Source organism: Salmo salar, chromosome 12, assembly GCF_965601325.2.
Source record: "Salmo salar chromosome 12, fSalSal1, whole genome shotgun sequence".
In the NCBI taxonomy this organism is placed as follows: Eukaryota; Metazoa; Chordata; class Actinopteri; order Salmoniformes; family Salmonidae; genus Salmo; species Salmo salar.
The window spans coordinates 97,513,772-97,535,737 of NC_138302.1; the positions used below are offsets into that span (position 1 = coordinate 97,513,772).

The 21,966-nt window shown below is 43.4% G+C and overlaps 1 protein-coding gene across 1 annotated transcript in view; it reads left to right on the forward strand.

Annotated features, from left to right (window-relative positions):
- The window catches only part of LOC106566161 (dual specificity calcium/calmodulin-dependent 3',5'-cyclic nucleotide phosphodiesterase 1B), a 31,027-nt gene that overhangs the window by 3,058 nt on the left and 6,003 nt on the right, over positions 1 to 21,966 (forward strand). The window contains exons 2-11 of the mRNA XM_014134022.3: positions 6,965 to 7,078; positions 13,501 to 13,683; positions 14,731 to 14,797; positions 15,232 to 15,348; positions 15,736 to 15,876; positions 17,308 to 17,408; positions 18,805 to 18,930; positions 20,396 to 20,497; positions 20,798 to 20,918; positions 21,753 to 21,834. Coding sequence (XP_013989497.2) covers positions 6,965 to 7,078; positions 13,501 to 13,683; positions 14,731 to 14,797; positions 15,232 to 15,348; positions 15,736 to 15,876; positions 17,308 to 17,408; positions 18,805 to 18,930; positions 20,396 to 20,497; positions 20,798 to 20,918; positions 21,753 to 21,834 — 1,154 coding nt within the window. The remainder of the gene's footprint in view (positions 1 to 6,964; positions 7,079 to 13,500; positions 13,684 to 14,730; positions 14,798 to 15,231; positions 15,349 to 15,735; positions 15,877 to 17,307; positions 17,409 to 18,804; positions 18,931 to 20,395; positions 20,498 to 20,797; positions 20,919 to 21,752; positions 21,835 to 21,966) is intronic.

The following is a 21,966-nucleotide window of genomic DNA, read 5'->3' on the forward strand; positions in this document are numbered from 1 at the left end:
CTGAGGTTACTGTGACATGCTGAGGTTACTGTGACATGCTGAGGTTACTGTGACGTGCTGAGGTTACTGTGACGTGCTGAGGTTACTGTGACGTGCTGAGGTTACTGTGACGTGCTGAGGTTACTGTGACGTGCTGAGGTTACTGTGACGTGCTGAGGTTACTGTGACGTGCTGAGGTTACTGTGACGTGCTGAGGTTACTGTGACATGCTGAGGTTACTGTCTGTTCTGAGGTTACTGTGACGTGCTGAGGTTACTGTGACATGCTGAGGTTACTGTATGTACTGAGGTTACTGTGACATACTGAGGTTACTGTATGTACTGAGGTTACTGTGACATACTGAGGTTACTGTATGTACTGAGGTTACTGTGACATACTGAGGTTACTGTATGTACTGAGGTTACTGTGACATGCTGAGGTTACTGTGACATGCTGAGGTTACTGTGACATGCTGAGGTTACTGTGACATGCTGAGGTTACTGTGACATGCTGAGGTTACTGTATGTACTGAGGTTATTGTGACATGCTGAGGATACTGTGACGTGCTGAGGTTACTGTGACGTGCTGAGGTTACTGTGACATGCTGAGGTTACTGTATGTACTGAGGTTACTGTGACATACTGAGGTTACTGTATGTTCTGAGGTTACTGTGACATACTGAGGTTACTGTGACATACTGAGGTTACTGTGACATACTGAGGTTACTGTGACATACTGAGGTTACTGTGACATGCTGAGGTTACTGTCTGTTCTGAGGTTACTGTGACGTGCTGAGGTTACTGTGACATGCTGAGGTTACTGTATGTACTGAGGTTACTGTGACATGCTGAGGTTACTGTGACATGCTGAGGTTACTGTGACATGCTGAGGTTACTGTGACATGCTGAGGTTACTGTGACATGCTGAGGTTACTGTATGTACTGAGGTTATTGTGACATGCTGAGGTTATTGTGACATGCTGAGGTTACTGTGACATGCTGAGGTTACTGTGACATGCTGAGGTTACTGTGACATGCTGAGGTTACTGTATGTTCTGAGGTTACTGTGACATACTGAGGTTACTGTGACATACTGAGGTTACTGTGACATGCTGAGGTTACTGTGACATGCTGAGGTTACTGTGACATGCTGAGGTTGCTGTGACATGTTGAGGTTACTGTGACATGCTGAGGTTACTGTGACATACTGAGGTTACTGTGACATACTGAGGTTACTGTGACGTACTGAGGTTACTGTGACATGCTGAGGTTACTGTGACATGCTGAGGTTACTGTGACATGCTGAGGTTACTGTGACATGCTGAGGTTACTGTACGTACTGAGGTTACTGTGACATACTGAGGTTACTGTGACATACTGAGGTTACTGTGACATGCTGAGGTTACTGTGACATACTGAGGTTACTGTGACATGCTGAGGTTACTGTGACATGCTGAGGTTTCTGTGACATGCTGAGGTTACTGTGACATGCTGAGGTTACTGTGACATGCTGAGGTTACTGTGACATGCTGAGGTTACTGTCACGTGCTGAGGTTACTGTGACATGCTGAGGTTACTGTGACGTGCTGAGGTTACTGTGACGTGCTGAGGTTACTGTGACATACTGTAATATATTTGCTGCGTCTAGTTCTGAGAACACATCCCTCGCTCTACATCATGCACACTGAAACACTCTACTGCTTTTGTTTCATGAATGTGTTTGCTTGTTGGTTTCCTTGTCCATCTATCTATTTGCTCCACACTAGGTTGTTCTGCACTTTGTAATGTGATTGCAAGACGTTTATTTTGACAGTTGGTATGCAGGCTCTTGGGTGAAAAGCCAGGGTTGATGTGAATTGTTTAGTTTGGAGCCACGCTTTTCTGTAGTGCGCCGTACTGCTCTGCACTCAGCGTTGATTAAACATTGAGTTAAGTGCTTACGTCGGTGTCTGTGGACCATCACGGCCGTCCTGGTCCTGGGCCAGCGGCCATACGCTAACACAATCAGCTCTCTCTGTTGGCCGAGATGTTAGCGTCCACACTTGTGTCAGTCAAAACAGCATCATAACAGCACCATAATAATGTCAGAACAGCATTATAACAGCCTCATACCTTTGCCGTAGCAGAATCATAACAGCACCATAACAGCACCATAACAGCACCATACCAGCATCATAACAGCACCATACCAGCATCATAACAGCACCATACCAGCATCATAACAGCACCATACCAGCATCATAACAGCACCATACCAGCATCATTACAGCACCATACCAGCACCATACCAGCACCATAACATCACTATAACAGCACCATAACATCACTATAACAGCACCATAACAGCACCATAACAGCACTATAACAGCACCATAACAGCACTATAACAGCACCATAACAGCACTATAACATCACTATAACAGCACCATAACAGCACCATAACATCACTATAACAGCACCATAACAGCACCATAACATCACTATAACAGCACCATAACAGCACCATAACATCACTATAACAGCACCATAACAGCACCATAACAGCATATACCAGCACCATACCAGCACCATAACATCACTATAACAGCACCATAACATCACTATAACAGCACCATAACAGCACCATAACAGCACTATAACAGCACCATAACAGCACCATAACATCACCATAACAGCACCATAACAGCACCATAACAGCACTATAACATCACTATAACAGCATCATTACAGCACCATAACAGCACTATAACATCACTATAACAGCACCATAACAGCACCATAACAGCACCATTACAGCACCATAACAGCACTATAACATCACTATAACAGCATCATTACAGCACCATAACAGCACTATAACATCACTATAACAGCACCATAACAGCACCATAACAGCACCATTACAGCACCATACCAGCACCATAACAGCACCATAACAGCACCATAACATCACTATAACAGCACCATACCAGCACCATAACAGCACCATAACAGCACCATAACAGCACCATAACAGCACTATAACATCACTATAACAGCACCATAACAGCACCATAACAGCACCATTACAGCACCATACCAGCATCATTACAGCACCATACCAGCACCATAACAGCACCATAACAGCACTATAACAGCACCATAACAGCACCATAACAGCACTATAACAGCACCATACCAGCACCATAACAGCACTATAACATCACTATAACAGCACCATAACAGCACCATAACAGCACCATAACATCACTATAACACCATACCAGCACCATAACAGCATATACCAGCACCATAACAACATAATGCCAGCTCCATAACAACACCATAATAGCACCATAACAGCACTATAACAGCACCGCAATTACGTAATAACAGCACCATAACAGCAAAATTATAACAGCATCATACCAGCACCATAACAGCATCACAGCACCTAAATAGCAGCACCATAACAGCACCATACCAGCACCATACCAGCATCATACCAGCACCATACCAGCACTATAGCATCACCATACCAGCACCATACCAGCACCATACCAGCACCACAATAGCACCATAATAGCACCATCACAGCGTAATAACGTAATAACAGCAACATTATAACAGCATCAACCAGCACCATAACAGCATCACAGCTCCTAAATAACAGCACCATAACAGCACCATACCAGCACCATACCAGCACCACAATAGCACCATAATAGCACCATAACAGCGTAATAACGTAATAACAGCAACATCATACCAGCACCATAACAGCACCACAGCACCTAAATAGCAGCACCATAACAGCACCATAACAGCACTATAACATCACCATAACAGCACCATACCAGCACCATACCAGCACCATAACAGCACCATAACAGCATCACAGCACCATAACAGCACTATAACAGCACTATAACATCACCATAACAGCACCATACCAGCACCATACCAGCACCATAACAGCACCATAACAGCATCACAGCACCATAACAGCACCATAACAGCACTATAACATCACCATACCAGCACCATACCAGCACCATACCAGCACCATACTAGCACCATAACAGCACCATAACAGCATCACAGCACCATAACAGCACCATAACAGCACTATAACATCACCATACCAGCACCATACCAGCACCATACCAGCACCATACTAGCACCATACCAGCACCATAACAGCACCATAACAGCATCACAGCACCATAACAGCACTATAACATCACCATACCAGCACCATACCAGCACCATACCAGCACCATAACAACACCATAACAGCATCATAACAGCACTATAACATCACCATACCAGCACCATAACAGCATCACAGCACCTAAATAGCAGCACCATAACAGCACCATAACAGCACCATAACAGCACAATACCAGCCCCATAATAGCACCATGCAGGCATTACTACACTGTCAGGGTACGTGGGCAGGCTTTACAGTATCAGTAGGAGGCAGGTGAGGTGTTAACCAATGGCAAGAGGGGTCATGGGGTTAACACAGTGCTATACCAGCTCTTTGACACTCTGGCATGTGCTTAAATCCCTGGAATATTTCCCTCGAATATCTAATAGTATTGATAATGATCATTCATAATTTATTGTATTTAAACAATGATGGTTGTACAAAATGTGGTTTGTTTTAGTGTAACAACTAGACATTAGGTCCCTGAATTCTACAGATTAAACTGTGTGCATTAAACATTCTTCCACTGTTTTCTTTCCTGCTTTGAACAACAACAGAAGTCATCAAACATTCCCGGGACTCTAAATTCACAATCAAGCGTTGCGTCCTCTGCAACAGCGTTCCAATTCCTGCTATTTTTATGACTCTATAGCTTTCAGAACCCCCACACCAACGTGTGATAATAAACACTTGAAAAACTCATGTCCCTCGCACCGAGTTGGCACCGTCTTCCTTTCTTACCTAACAGTACAACTGTGTTTAGAAATGAAGTGATTGTGGTCCCACTGCGAATAACCTCTTCATAATGCATTCTAAGTACATATATAATGCCTTATGAGCTGTACATAATGTACTATAATGCAGGACATGGGTGTTAATAGCTGCTCATGAACATATATAACTACAAGGTATTATGAGTAGGCAGCTCAATGGTTAACCACAAGGACTTGAATCTCATAAACTCTATCTTTTAAATCAATTTTCAAATGTCAGTGGCGGTTTTTGAACCCTTGAAGTGCAGTGTAGCTTACTCTGGGGTATTTTATGTTCTAAGGTTGGAAAATCAGCTCGGAGCAATAGTATATGAGTTAGTGTTGCTGATTTTCCCTGTCTCTTTCATTTCCTGTGAAAGTATTAGGTCCTGGGGGGATTGTAGTTTTAGCCTGGGCTGCGTTGTGATTGATCCCAGTACACTGTAGCCTACATGTGTTTTTTTGATGCTCTTGAAATAGCAGCTGTATACCATGATTATAGCAGCTGTATTCAGAAATGTTGTGCAACACTTGACGTGTTAGGAGTCTGTGTGAAGGAACTAGTAAAGCACCAGAGAAAAAGTTTTGATTTACGTTTATGTATCACTGTGAAGCACTAGCAGCATTCTATGAGGGTTTTTTCAGCATTCTGTGAGCGTTCTATCAGCATTCTGTGAGCGTTCCATCAGCATTCTATCAGGGTTCCAGCAGCATTCTATCAGGGTTCCAGCAGCATTCTATCAGGGTTCCATCAGCATTCTATCAGGGTTCCATCAGCATTCTATCAGGGTTCCATTAGCATTCTATCAGGGTTCCATTAGCATTCTATCAGGGTTCCATCAGCATTCTATCAGGGTTCCATCAGCATTCTATCAGGATTCTATCAGGGTTCCATCAGCATTCTATCAGGGTTCCATCAGCATTCTATCAGGGTTCCATCAGCATTCCATCAGCATTCTATCAGCATTCCATCAGCATTCTATCAGGGTTCCATCAGCATTCTATCAGGGTTCCATCAGCATTCTAAGAGCGTTCTATCAGGGTTCCATCAGCATTCTATGAGCGCTCCATCAGCATTCTATCAGAGTTCTATCAAGGTTCTATCAGCACTCAATCGGCCGATGAAACCCTTTGAAGTGAGTTATCTAATTCTGTATGCATGCCATTTTAAGAGAATGTGATGGCTGTATACGCCAATGATGGGAAGTTTGGGCAGTTTACCACTGTCATGGAAAATGTGGGCTTAATTACGCACTCTTGTCACTGATCCTCTCCACACGTCATGCTATTGTATTAAAACGCTTCCAAATGATTTATCTTTTTCCCTTTCCCTTTCCCTTTCTCTCTCTCTCTCTCTCTCTCTCTCTCTCTCTCTCTCCTCTCTCTCTCTCTCCCCTTCTGTCTTTCCCTTTCTCTTTGTCTCTTTCTCTCTCTCTCTCTCTCTCTCTCTCTCTCTCTCTCTCTCTCTCTCTCTCTCTCCCTCTCCCCTTCTGTCTTTCCCTTTCTCTTTATGTCTCTTTCTCTCTCTCTCTCTCTCTCTCTCTGTCTCTGTCTCTGTCTCTCTGTCTCTGTCTCTCTGTCTCTTTTTTCCCTCTCGCCCAGTTTCCCAGACATTTCAACCTGTTGCCAAAGCAGTTACTGGACCTCTGCGCTGAGTTGCCAGCTCATAACATTGAAGCACAACATATAAATATGGGGGAAATTGCTTAGTAATTGCTGCCATTACACACCTGACTGTGTTTTGACCACAGTTCTGTCTTGCTGAAGATCTTGTACCTGATAATACTGTTGTGTTATGACATGGAGCCAAGGTTATTCATCACCAACATGACTTCCTTCACTCCTACTTTAAATGAAACAACTTTTAAGGCTTAAAAACTCTGACGAAGGCCTGATACTAAGCAAGTGCAGTGTGCAAGATTTAAAATTCTCTAAATAAAAGCGTATTATTGATGAGACCAAAATCATTCGTATGGCCCATAGCATAAAGTGCTTATGAAGACCGTGGAAGCTGTTTGTTCAAAGTGGGACTCTCTTTCCAGGCTGAGGTGTATGGTCAAACAACTGGAGGAGAAAGACGTGAACTTTGAAGATCTGAAGAAGAACTTGGACTACACAGCATCCTTACTGGAGGCAGTTTACATTGATGGGACCAGGTACAGTACAACAACTTTTATTTCAGTTTTTTTTATTTATTTAACCTTTATTTAACTAGGCAAGGCAGTGAAGAACACATTCTTATTTACAATGACGGCCTTCCAAAAGGGACGGGGGCCGGGATTAAAAATAAAGAATGTAATGAAAATATAGGACAAAACACACACTACATAAAGAGAGACACCACAACACTACATAAAGAGAGAGACACCACAACACTACATAAAGAGAGACACCACAACACTACATAAAGAGAGACACCACAACACTACATAAAGAGAGACACCACAACACTACATAAAGAGAGACACCACAACACTACATAAAGAGAGACACCACAACACTACATAAAGAGAGACACCACAACACTACATAAAGAGAGACACCACAACACTACATAAAGAGAGACACCACAACACTACATAAAGAGAGACACCACAACACTACATAAAGAGAGAGACACCACAACACTACATAAAGAGAGACACCACAACACTACATAAAGAGAGACACCACAACACTACATAAAGAGAGACACCACAACACTACATAAAGAGAGAGACACCACAACACTACATAAAGAGAGACACCACAACACTACATAAAGAGAGACACCACAACACTACATAAAGAGAGAGACACCACAACACTACATAAAGAGAGACACCACAACACTACATAAAGAGAGACACCACAACACTACATAAAGAGAGACACCACAACACTACATAAAGAGAGACTACACTACATAAAGAGAGACTACACTACATAAAGAGAGAGACACCACAACACTACATAAAGAGAGACACCACAACACTATATAAAGAGAGACACCACAACACTACATAAAGAGAGACGCCACAACACTACATAAAGAGAGACACCACAACACTACATAAAGAGAGAGACACCACAACACTACATAAAGAGAGACACCACAACACTACATAAAGAGAGACTACACTACATAAAGAGAGAGACACCACAACACTACATAAAGAGAGACACCACAACACTACATAAAGAGAGACACCACAACACTACATAAAGAGAGACTACACTACATAAAGAGAGAGACACCACAACACTACATAAAGAGAGACACCACAACACTACATAAAGAGAGACACCACAACACTATATAAAGAGAGACACCACAACACTACATAAAGAGAGACGCCACAACACTACATAAAGAGAGACACCACAACACTACACAAAGAGAGACGCCACAACACTACATAAAGAGAGACACCACAACACTACACTACATAAAGAGAGACACCACAACACTACATAAAGAGAGAGACACCACAACACTACATAAAGAGAGACTCCACAACACTACATAAAGAGAGACTACACTACATAAAGAGAGAGACACCACAACACTACATAAAGAGAGACACCACAACACTACATAAAGAGAGACACCACAACACTACATAAAGAGAGACACCACAACACTACATAAAGAGAGAGACACCACAACACTACATAAAGAGAGACACCACAACACTACATAATGAGAGACACCACAACACTACATAAAGAGAGACACCACAACACTACATAAAGAGAGACACCACAACACTACATAAAGAGAGACTCCACAACACTACATAAAGAGAGACACCACAACACTACATAAAGAGAGAGACACCACAACACTACATAAAGAGAGACACCACAACACTACATAAAGAGAGACACCACAACACTACATAAAGAGAGACACCACAACACTACATAAAGAGAGACTCCACAACACTACATAAAGAGAGACACCACAACACTACATAAAGAGAGAGACACCACAACACTACATAAAGAGAGACACCACAACACTACATAAAGAGAGACTCCACAACACTACATAAAGAGAGAGACACCACAACACTACATAAAGAGAGAGACACCACAACACTACGTAAAGAGAGAGACACCACAACACTACATAAAGAGAGAGACACCACAACACTACATAAAGAGAGACTCCACAACACTACATAAAGAGAGACACCACAACACTACTTAAAGAGAGAGACACCACAACACTACATAAAGAGAGACACCACAACACTACATAAAGAGAGACACCACAACACTACATAAAGAGAGACACCACAACACTACATAAAGAGAGACACCACAACACTACATAAAGAGAGAGACACCACAACACTACATAAAGACAGACACCACAACACTACATAAAGAGAGACACCACAACACTACATAAAGAGAGACACCACAACACTACATAAAGAGAGACACCACAACACTACATAAAGAGAGAGACACCACAACACTACATAAAGAGAGACACCACAACACTACATAAAGAGAGACACCACAACACTACATAAAGAGAGACCTAAGACAACAACAACAGCATGGCAGGAAAACATGACAACACAGCAAGGTAGAAACACAACATGAAAACAACATGGTAGCAACACAACATGACAACAACATGACAGCAACACAACATGACAACAACATGACAACAACATGGTAGCAACACAACATGACAACAACATGACAACAACATGGTAGTAACACATGACAACAACATGGTAGAAACACAACATGACTACAACCTGACAGCAACACAACATGACAACAACATGGTAGCAACATGACAACAACATGGTAGCAAAACAACATGACAGCACAGCATGGTAGAAACACAACATGACAACACAGCATGGTAGCAACACAACATGACAACACAGCATGGTAGCGACACAACATGACAACACAGCATGGTAGCAACACAACATGACAACAACATGGTAGCAACAAACACAACGACAACATGGTAGCACAACAACATGGCAACAACATGGTAGCAACACAACATGGCAACAACATGGTAGCAACAGAACATGGCAACTTTTGTGTGATTATACTGCATGATAAAGTAAGTTCTACGACACAAACTTCCAACTTAACTGACTATAAAAGAATGAGCTACCAAACCCTCTCGCAAGGTTGCTTGATTCTTGAGTTCCTTGTGGTCTCCACAGATTTAGTGCATCCCATTGTTGGGATATCCTGCCGAATTCCTTGCATCTTGATTCCCTGGTGCTGCTAGTGCCATTTACGACTCTGGTGTTAAATTGAGGATTGCAGTGGTTTCCATTGATTGTAATGGTTTAATGGTTGAAAATATAGTGTTGTAAATGTACCCTGTGTTGTAATTGTGGTGTTGTAATTGTACCCTGTGTTGTAATTGTGGTGTTGTAATTGTGGTGTTGTAATTGTAGTATTGTAATTGTGGTGTTGTAATTGTGGTGTTGTAATTGTGGTGTTGTAATTGTAGTATTGTAATTGTGGTGTTGTAATTGTGGTGTTGTAATTGTAGTATTGTAAGTGTAGTGTTGTAATTGTACCCTGTGTTGTAATTGTAGTGTTGTAATTGTACCCTGTGTTGTAATTGTGGTGTTGTAATTGTGGTGTTGTAATTGTGGTGTTGTAATTGTAGTATTGTAAGTGTAGTGTTGTAATTGTACCCTGTGTTGTAATTGTGGTGTTGTAATTGTCCCGGTGTTGTAATTGTAGTGTTGTAATTGTGGTGTTGTAATTGTACCCTGTGTTGTAATTGTGGTGTTGTAATTGTGGTGTTGTAATTGTACCCTGTGTTGTAATTGTGGTGTTGTAATTGTACCCTGTGTTGTAATTGTGGTGTTGTAATTGTGGTGTTGTAATTGTGGTCTTGTAATTGTGGTGTTGTAATTGTGGTATTGTAATTGTAGTGTTGTAATTGTACCCTGTGTTGTAATTGTGGTGTTGTAATTGTGGTGTTGTAATTGTGGTGTTGTAATTGTAGTATTGTAATTGTAGTGTTGTAATTGTACCCTGTGTTGTAATTGTAGTGTTGTAATTGTACCCTGTGTTGTAATTGTGGTGTTGTAATTGTGGTGTTGTAATTGTGGTGTTGTAATTGTGGTGTTGTAATTGTGGTGTTGTAATTGTGGTGTTGTAATTGTGGTGTTGTAATTGTAGTATTGTAATTGTAACCTGGTCAGTTTTATTATTCTTCTTGTTTTATTTGGAATGTTCATTTTCTTGATTATGAAAACGTTTGTACTCAGGAGCTCCCCTGAAAAAGGTTTTAGTTAAATAAAAAAAATAAAAAATTCCCCTACTTCCTGCTTGAGGCTAGAAACACGTGCACACACACTAACTACATTAGCATATCCTTGTTTTCACTTTGAACACAATGCTTCACATTATTAGGCATATTTACAGGCCTATCTACTGCCCCATGGTTTTTTTACACAAGTGTAGACTTGTCTATATTTAGTATTTTCCTAAGCCATTAGGTGTTCGAAGGCCAACATATGACCCCAAAGCACACTGATGAAAGATGTGATGCCGAAACAAGTTTCCCTTCGACTTACAATTTTCATCCAACAGAGTATGAATGCTGTGCCGCTTAGAAAAAAGAGAAACAAAAGAAAACGGTGTCCCTGTCCATCTCCTCTCAGACAGGGTCTGATTCGTTCTCTCTCCTCTCAGACAGGGTCTGATTTGTTCTCTCTCTCCTCTCAGACAGGGTCTGATTTGTTCTCTCTCTCCTCTCAGACAGGGTCTGATTCGTTCTCTCTCCCCTCTCAGACAGGGTCTGATTTGTTCTCTCTCCTCTCAGACAGGGTCTGATTTGTTCTCTCTCCTCTCAGACAGGGTCTGATTTGTTCTCTCTCCTCTCAGACAGGGTCTGATTTGTTCTCTCTATCCTCTCAGACAGGGTCTGATTCGTTCTCTCTCCTCTCAGACAGGGTCTGATTTGTTCTCTCTCTCCTCTCAGACAGGGTCTGATTTGTTCTCTCTCTCCTCTCAGACAGGGTCTGATTTGTTCTCTCTCTCCTCTCAGACAGGGTCTGATTCGTTCTCTCTCTCCTCTCAGACAGGGTCTGATTTGTTCTCTATCCTCTCAGACAGGGTCTGATTTGTTCTCTATCCTCTCAGACAGGGTCTGATTCGTTCTCTCTCCCCTCTCAGACAGGGTCTGATTTGTTCTCTATCCTCTCAGACAGGGTCTGATTCGTTCTCTCTCCCCTCTCAGACAGGGTCTGATTTGTTCTCTATCCTCTCAGACAGGGTCTGATTCGTTCTCTCTCTCCTCTCAGACAGGGTCTGATTCGTTCTCTCTCCCCTCTCAGACAGGGTCTGATTTGTTCTCTATCCTCTCAGACAGGGTCTGATTCGTTCTCTCTATCCTCTCAGACAGGGTCTGATTTGTTCTCTATCCTCTCAGACAGGGTCTGATTCGTTCTCTCTCCCCTCTCAGACAGGGTCTGATTTGTTCTCTATCCTCTCAGACAGGGTCTGATTCGTTCTCTCTCCCCTCTCAGACAGGGTCTGATTTGTTCTCTATCCTCTCAGACAGGGTCTGATTTGTTCTCTCTCTCCTCTCAGACAGGGTCTGATTTGTTCTTTCTCTCTCCTCTCAGACAGGGTCTGATTTGTTCTCTCTCCTCTCAGACAGGGTCTGATTTGTTCTCTCTCCTCTCAGACAGGGTCTGATTTGTTCTCTCTCTCCTCTCAGACAGGGTCTGATTTGTTCTCTCTCTCCTCTCAGACAGGGTCTGATTCGTTCTCTCTCCCCTCTCAGACAGGGTCTGATTCGTTCTCTCTCTCCTCTCAGACAGGGTCTGATTTGTTCTCTCTCTCCCCTCTCAGACAGGGTCTGATTCGTTCTCTCTCCCCTCTCAGACAGGGTCTGATTCGTTCTCTCTCCCCTCTCAGACAGGGTCTGATTTGTTCTCTCTCTCTCCTCTCAGACAGGGTCTGATTCGTTCTCTCTCCCCTCTCAGACAGGGTCTGATTCGTTCTCTCTCTCCTCTCAGACAGGGTCTGATTTGTTCTCTCTCCTCTCAGACAGAGTCTGATTTGTTCTCTCCCCTCTCAGACAGGGTCTGATTTGTTCTCTCTATCCTCTCAGACAGGGTCTGATTTGTTCTCTCTCTCTCCTCTCAGACAGGGTCTGATTTGTTCTCTCTCCTCTCAGACAGGGTCTGATTTGTTCTCTCTCTCCTCTCAGACAGGGTCTGATTTGTTCTCTCTCTCTCTCCTCTCAGACAGGGTCTGATTTGTTCTCTCTCTCCTCTCAGACAGGGTCTGATTTATTCTCTCTCTCCTCTCAGACAGGGTCTGATTTGTTCTCTCTCTCTCTCCTCTCAGACAGGGTCTGATTCGTTCTCTCTCTCCTCTCAGACAGGGTCTGATTTGTTCTCTCTCTCCTCTCAGACAGGGTCTGATTTGTTCTCTCTCCTCTCAGACAGGGTCTGATTTGTTCTCTCTCCTCTCAGACAGGGTCTGATTTGTTCTCTCTCCTCTCAGACAGGGTCTGATTTGTTCTCTCTCTCTCCTCTCAGACAGGGTCTGATTTGTTCTCTCTCTCTCCTCTCAGACAGGGTCTGGATGCAGAGGATGACCTCCAGAAGCTGCACTCTGATGGCGTGCCCACGGAGGTTACTGATTGGCTGGCTTCAACCTTCACTCAAAGGGCCCGCCGCCCTGCCCGCCGCTCGGACGACAAACCAAAGTTCCGCAGCATCGTCCATGCAGTGCAGGCTGGGATATTCGTTGAGAGGTAGATGGAAACCGTTATTATCCTCAATGAGGACTTTAATTTATAATATACATGTAAAGGAGGCTCGCCCAGTGAGGTAGAGGAGGATGGTCCTCCTCATTAATTTGAGAAAGAAATTAAACGTTGAAAAAAAAAATACTTCTAAATAATGTTGTGCATGGGGTTTGTAAAATGTGCGTCACAGGGTCAGGATGAGGTCATCTCGGTTCGTTAGCAGTGGAATGCATGATCCACATCCGGTTAAAACCAGGTTCATTAGCATCTAGGTTCATTAGCAGTGGAATGCATGATCCACATCCGGTTAAAACTAGGTTCATTAGCATCTAGGTTCGTTAGCAGTGGAATGCATGATCCACATCCGGTTAAAACTAGGTTCATTAGCATCTAGGTTCGTTAGCAGTGGAATGCATGATCCACATTCGATTAAAACTAGGTTCATTAGCATCTAGGTTCGTTAGCAGTGGGAATGCATGATCCACATCCGGTTAAAACCAGGTTCATTAGCATCTACGTTCGTTAGCAGTGGAATGCATGATCCACATTTGATTAAAACTAGGTTCATTAGCATCTATGTTCGTTAGCAGTGGAATGCATGATCAACATTTGATTAAAACTAGGTTCATTAGCATCTAGGTTCATTAGCAGTGGAATGCATGATCCACATCCGGTTAAAACTAGGTTCATTAGCATCTAGGTTCGTTAGCAGTGGAATGCATGATCCACATTCGATTAAAACTAGGTTCATTAGCATCTAGGTTCGTTAGCAGTGGGAATGCATGATCCACATCCGGTTAAAACTAGGTTCATTAGCATCTAGGTTCATTAGCAGTGGAATGCATGATCCACATCCGGTTAAAACTAGGTTCATTAGCATCTATGTTCGTTAGCAGTGGAATGCATGATCCACATTCTGTTAAAACTAGGTTCGTAAGCATCTAGGTTCGTTAGCAGTGGAATGCATGATCCACATTCGGTTAAAACAAGGAAATGACAGATTCACTTCTGAGATAGTCCAGTTTCCAAACATTCCATGTGCTGTTGTTTCAGGATGTTCAGAAGGGCTTACACAGCTGCCATGCCTGACCAACCTGCAGCGGTAGTTAACTGTCTCAGGGTAACAACATCTTATCTATTATCACTCTATAAGTCTTTCATTGGGCACCACATTTAAAAAAAAACATTTTTATTTAACCTTTATTTAACTAGTCAGTTTCCCTAAGCCAATTAGGCACCACATAGGGAGCAGAGCCAGGAGTTTCCCTGACCATGTGACTAGTTTGTTCTGATCAGGTCATGTGGACAACAAAAAAACCCTTACTACAATATGACCTTACTACATTTTGATGTAGTAAAATGGCTATTCCACAGCAGGAGACCTTCTGCCTCTTGGTCGGCCGTCATTGTAAACAACGTTCTTAATTGACTTGCCTGGTTAAATAAAAATGTTGCTATCCTTTTTTATATCAGACTGTGTCTCTAATTCTTGAAAAAGTAAATGTGGACATAAGGAGATCAGACTCTGTTCGTCTCGATCCTCTCCATTTTTAGGACATTGACCGGTGGAACTTTGATGTGTTTGCCCTGAACACTGCCTGCCATGACCATGCACTACAGACCCTGTTCTTGGAGCTGGTCACACGATACGAACTCAACAGCAGATTCAAGGTCTCCACCTATCACTTTACACATCCTTACTATATTAAACTAGTTTACCATAACTAACTCTTTCAGTTTCTGTACAGATTTAATTCTACATTAGCCTTTAACAATTCAAACTTCTCTCGCTGCCCCCCAAAAAAACACATGGTCTTTTCTGTTGAAGTAAGCGCACATATTTTCCTTGCTAAATGGAATTATTCAAATATTACAACTCATAAGTATTACAACTCGGGAGCAGATTCCGACACAGATTACATTGAAAGGTTGATACAGTATGCACAAACACAATGGACCAAACACAATGGACCAAACACAATGGACCAAACACAATGGACCAAACACAATGGACCATCTCCATGTGAACTCTCGATGTTATATTGTGTCATATTACAGATCCCCATCTCCTGTCTGATGTCCTTCTTGGAGAAGCTGGAGAAAGGCTACAGTAAACATAACAACCCGTACCACAGCAGTGTTCACGCAGCCGACGTCACACAAACCCTACACTGTCTGCTCCTCCGCACAGGACTAGTGGTACAGTACAGCACCTTTTTTCACTCAGTTTACAACAGATCATCCCTGTAATGTTGTATTTGAAATGGCATTTCCTGGCCCGTCTATAGGCCCATAGTTGGCCTGCCAGGTCAGGTGACGTGGTGGGGGGAAAATTCAAGGCACTAGCTGTAGTGGATGGACTTGAAGGAAGCCAATTTATGTGATTATTATTATTTTTTTTACTGTAATCCAATGTAAATTGTTTATTTATTGTAAGCCAATGTAATTGACTGTAAATATGAAATGCAGATGTTTATAATAAGGGTATCTGTGTTGGTCTTGCCTCAAACTCTGGTTACTGTATAATAATTATATAATGACTGTATATGAAATGTATATGTGTGCTATGTAGGTCCATACATCTAGTACCGGGTCAGACCCCCCCCCCCCCCCCCCCCCCAGGCCTCCAGAACAGCCTGAATTATTTGAGGCATAGAAACGTTGCTCAATTGGTATCATATATAAGATGGCGCCGACAGAGATGGTCTCCTCGCTTCAGGTCCTTTACAAGCATTTCGCTACAATCGCATTTAACATCTACTACCCATGTGCATGTGACCAATAAAATGTGATTTGATTTGATCAAAGGACCTAACGTGTGGAAGGAAAACAATTCCCCCACACCATTGCACCATTACACCATTACACCATTACACCATCACACCATCACACCATTACACCATCACACCATTACACCATTACACCATCACACCATTACACCATTACACCATTACACCATTACACCATCACACCATTACACCATCACACCATTACACCATTACACCACCAGCCTGTATCTTTGACACCAGGCAGGATGGGGTCATGGACTCATGCTGCTTATGCTAAATCCTGTTTTTCCACTCCGGTGTGGTCATCTGGTGCAATAGCCAATCCGTGACAAGGGCCGACGAGTTGCACATTCCGAGATGCAGTTCTGCACACCACTGTTGTACTGCACCGTTATTTGCCTGTTTGTAGCCCACCTGTTAGCTTGCACGATTCTTACTATTCTTCTTCGACCTCTCATCAACGAGCTGTTTTCACCCACAGGACTGCCACTGACTGGATGTTTGTTTGTCGCACCATTCTCTGTAAACCCTAGATACTGTCGTGCGTGAAAAGCCCAGGAGGCCGGCCGTTTCTGAGATACTGGAAGTGGCGAGCCTGGCACTGACCACCATACCACATTCAAAGTTGCTTAGGTCATTTGGTCCATTCTAACGTTCAATCGAAGAGTACCTGAATGCCTCGATGCCTGTCTGTCTGTTTTATATATCAAACCACGGCCACGGGACTCAATGTCTGTAGCAAAAAAAATGTAATTGTGAAGGGTGTGATTTACCTAATAAAATGGCCACTGAGTATATATGATGTTTATAACAAGGGTACCTGTGTGGGTCTCACATGCAGCACTGGTTGACTGAACTGGAGGTCCTGGCGTCCCTGTTTGCTGCAGCCATCCATGACTACGAACACACTGGAACTACCAACAACTTCCACATTCACACAAAGTAAGATAAAGTAAAGTAAGAATTACTGAGGTGTTCAAAAATGCATTTGATTTCAGAGTGAGTGGGAGAGAGTGAAATTGAATCCACATTAACACCAAGTAAGACAAAACCATGCAATTGTTATCCTTGCCGACTACGCCAAGTTTTTATTCTCTGATTTCTATTAGAATACTGATGTGTTTACGCATGTATTAAAGAGTGGGAAAGGAGAGGGAGAGGGAGAGTTTGAGAGGGAGAGAGAGAAATAGAGAAAGTGTGTGAGAAAAAGAGAGTGACACAGAGAGCAAGAGAGAGAGAGAGAGAGAGAGAGCTTCTCAACTGCTCACAGTTCCTGCATACTCCTTCTTAAGCAAACATATCTTATGGAGGGAAGGCAGTATTTTTAGCAGTAGATTTTCCACATAGAGACACAGATGGACCTAAGAACTCTGTATCCTGGCACACAGATGAACTCTTTATTTTGGGAACAAAACATGAGGGCCTGCTGCCATCAGCTAGATAGCTTGAAGTTATGAGCATGCAGTTCTCCTATAAAATGCATGCTCATATAAAATAAATACAAATACAAATAGTGCAGTATTTTGCCCTGAGGGAATCTCAATGTTTAGCTTTGACACATCCATTTTTTAAATTGCTTAATAAACACGTATGCAAATTACTTTAGACAGTGGGCTTGATCAAGGAAGTGATTAACTACTTTACATCTATCGGTCCTCCTCTCTCATGAACACCACTTTATTACTAGACAGTTACTACACACAATGATGCTGGATGTCCCTAACTGTTAGCCTGGTTTGTATGTGCTTAAGTCACATCCTCGCACTGTCATTGTCAAGCTAAACATGTTTCTGTCTTACAGACACTGGACAAACTATCACCTGGTCCCAGATCTGTAGGTTTAGGGTTAAAGGCATGACAACAGCAGTCAGATGATTTATCCAAATCACATACAGATCATTGTAATAGGACCAGCTAGGACTAGGCTAGGACCGGGCTAGGACAGACCAGGACCAGGCCAGGACCAGGCTAGGACAAGACCAGGACCATGCTAGGACTAGGACAAGACCAGGACCATGCTAGGATCAGGACAGGACAAGACCAGGACAAGACCAGGACCAAGCTAGGACCAGGCTAGGACTAGACCAGGACCAAGCTAGGACCAGGCTAGGACAAGACCAGGACAAGACCAGGAAAAGGCTAAGACCAGGACCAGGACAAGACCAGGACCAGGCTAGGACCAGGCTAGGACAAGACCAGGACCAGGCTAGGACCAGACTAGGACAAGACCAGGACCAGGCTAGGACCAGGCTAGGACAAGACCAGGACCAGGCTAGGACCAGGCTATCTAACCAGTACTTCATGAATGTTTTCCATCTGTGTGTTTTGTGTACTGTAGGTCAGACTTTGCTATGATCTACAACGACCGGTCAGTCCAGGAGAGCCACCACATCAGTGCTGCGTTCCGTCTTCTCCAAGACGACCAGTCCAACATCTTCATGAACCTCTCCAGGGAAGAGTGGATGTAAGAACCATACAGATGTAGGATCTTACGTTTCAGACAGTTTACTACAGCAGGAAAATAATCCCGCAGCAACAGGAAATTAGAAGTATTGTGTGGATTATAATTCATGGAAATGTTTTAAAGGGGTTAATAATTGTTTTGTTATGGCAAATCAAGTCTGACATTTTAAGGTGGAAATGAAAAACCTTAGTCATCATTTTAAACCTGGAATACACTACAACAGTGGTTTGAAACTCATTCCACAGGGGGCTGAGTGTCCACGGGCTTTTGGTTTTTCATTTCAAATAAAACCTAGAAAACCAGGTGATGGAAGTTCCTTACTCATTAGTGACCTTAATTCATCAATTAAGTACAAGGGTGGAGCGAAAACCCTGCAGACACTCGGCCCTCCAGCTTGCATTTCCTGAAGCGCAGGAAAATTCAGAGTAACGTAAGAGTGATCAAATTAAGATCCTGTATCTGTTACATGACTAGTTTACTACCCTCTAACTTATCTAATGTACCACCTCTCACATAGTATTATTTCCTGTTTTTCTATCCACATTTTAACACGGATTGGTCAATCAATCATCTTTAAAAAAATAAAATAATAGCCTGTTGCAGCATTGTGTTAGTCAGACATACAATACAATTCAGTACATGACTCAGCACAGTACATGACTCAGCACAGTACACGACTCAGCACAGTACATGACTCAGCACAGTACATGACTCAGCACAGTACATGACTCAGCACAGTACATGACTCAGTACAGTACACGACTCAGCACAGTACACGACTCAGCACAGTACACGACTCAGTTCAGTACAGGCCTCAGCACATGCCTCAGCACAGTACATGGCTCAGTACATGCCTCAGTACAGTACATGTCTCAGTACATGCCTCAGCACAGTACATGACTCAGTACATGCCTCAGTACATGCCTCATTGACTTCAGCACTGCCCAGCAAAAATTGCTAAATTATTGTTTTGCAAGGTAGAGGTGGTGAGATAGACGGATGGATGGACGGACAGGCAGACAGACATACAGAGAGAAAGACAGAGAGAAAGACAGACAGACAGATCGAGAGAAAGACAGAGAGAAAGACACAGACAGACAGAGAAGCAAATGGAACAACAGTTCTGCTCTGAGCTGCGCAAATCTAGGTTACCATGGGAACCGGGAAACCCATCAGGACAGTCTGAAAAGGTTACAACCCATGGGATTATCTTTAGGATTCAAAATTCAGAATGACTCTGCGTCCCAAATGACAGCCCATTCCGCTGTGCTCGCTCCTCTTCCCCCTCCCGCGCTGCCCCCCTCTCTGAATCCTGTGCATGTGTGCATGTGTGTGTGTGTGTATGTGTGTGTGTTGGTGCGCGTGTGTTCATGTGTGTGTGTGTGTGTGTGTGCATGTGTTTCTATGTGTGTGTGTGTTGGTGTGCGTGTGTGCATGTGTTTGTGCGTGTGTGTGTGTGCGACAGGGAGCTGCGAGCGCTGGTGATAGAGATGGTGTTGGCTACAGACATGTCGTCTCACCTCGTCCAGGTCAAAGCCATTAAGGGGTGTCTGCAGCAGCACGAAGGGTACGTGCTGCTTCACCCAGGTCACATGATCAGAGACGGAGATCATTATGACAGAACTGAGTATGCTAGTGCTAGAGACAAATGTACGGAATATGATACTATTAGACAATTGTTTTAGATATATTGATGGATTTTATTCCTGTTTTTTTTTTTTACTTGAAGAGCACTTAATGTCAACTCAATTGAATGAGTGTATGTATCTTGCCTAGAAACTCCAATGATTTACATGAAAGTCCAAGAGTTTGGTTCTCCTCCAAACCCAGCAATAACTCTTCGCTGTTTGTTTCATGTGACTAACAGCATAGACAAACCAAAAGCGCTCTCTTTACTACTACACACTGCAGACATTAGCCACCCCTCCAAGCCCTGGGGTCTACACTCTCGCTGGACCAAAGCCCTGATGGACGAGTTCTTCCGACAGGTAGGACCACTGGATGAACTTACAACTAGGGACAGGATTTTCCTGACTGGGTACTGTGACAGTCCCGGGTCGTCTTGTGTACTGTGACAGTCCTGGGTCGTCTCGTATACTGTGACAGTCCTGGATTGTCTTGTGTACTGTGACAGTCCTGGGTCGTCTCGTATACTGTGACAGACCTGGGTCGTCTCGTGTACTGTGACAGTCCTGGGTCGTCTCGTGTACTGTGACAGTCCTGGGTCGTCTCGTATACTGTGACAGACCTGGGTCGTCTCGTGTACTGTGACAGTCCTGGGTCGTCTCGTGTACTGTGACAGTCCTGGGTCGTCTCGTATACTGTGACAGACCTGGGTCGTCTCGTGTACTGTGACAGTCCTGGGTCGTCTCGTGTACTGTGACAGTCCTGGGTCGTCTCGTGTACTGTGACAGACCTGGGTCGTCTCGTGTACTGTGACAGTCCTGGGTTGTCTTGTGTACTGTGACAGTCCTGGGTCGTCTCGTGTACTGTGACAGTCCTGGGTCGTCTCGTGTACTGTGACAGTCCTGGGTCGTCTCGTGTACTGTGACAGTCCTGGGTCGTCTCGTGTACTGTGACAGTCCTGGGTCGTCTCGTATACTGTGACAGTCCTGGGTCGTCTCGTATACTGTGACAGACCTGGGTCGTCTCGTGTACTGTGACAGTCCTGGGTCGTCTCGTGTACTGTGACAGTCCTGGGTCGTCTCGTGTACTGTGACGGTTCGGTTTTATTTTATGACTATTCCTGGATTATCTTGCTCGTTGCTGAGTGTCTTTGAAAGCCCATTGAAATGTGTTCTCTCTCTTTGTGTCTTCCTGAGGGTGACAGAGAGGCAGACCTAGGTCTTCCTTTCTCTCCACTGTGTGATCGGAACAGCACCCTAGTCGCAGAGTCACAGATAGGTAATACCTTTACAATTCATTAAATCATTCACTTACGCATTCATTCATTACTGAATACCGATCCATTCATTACTGAATACCGATCCATTCACTACTGAATACCGATCCATTCACTACTGAATACCGATCCAT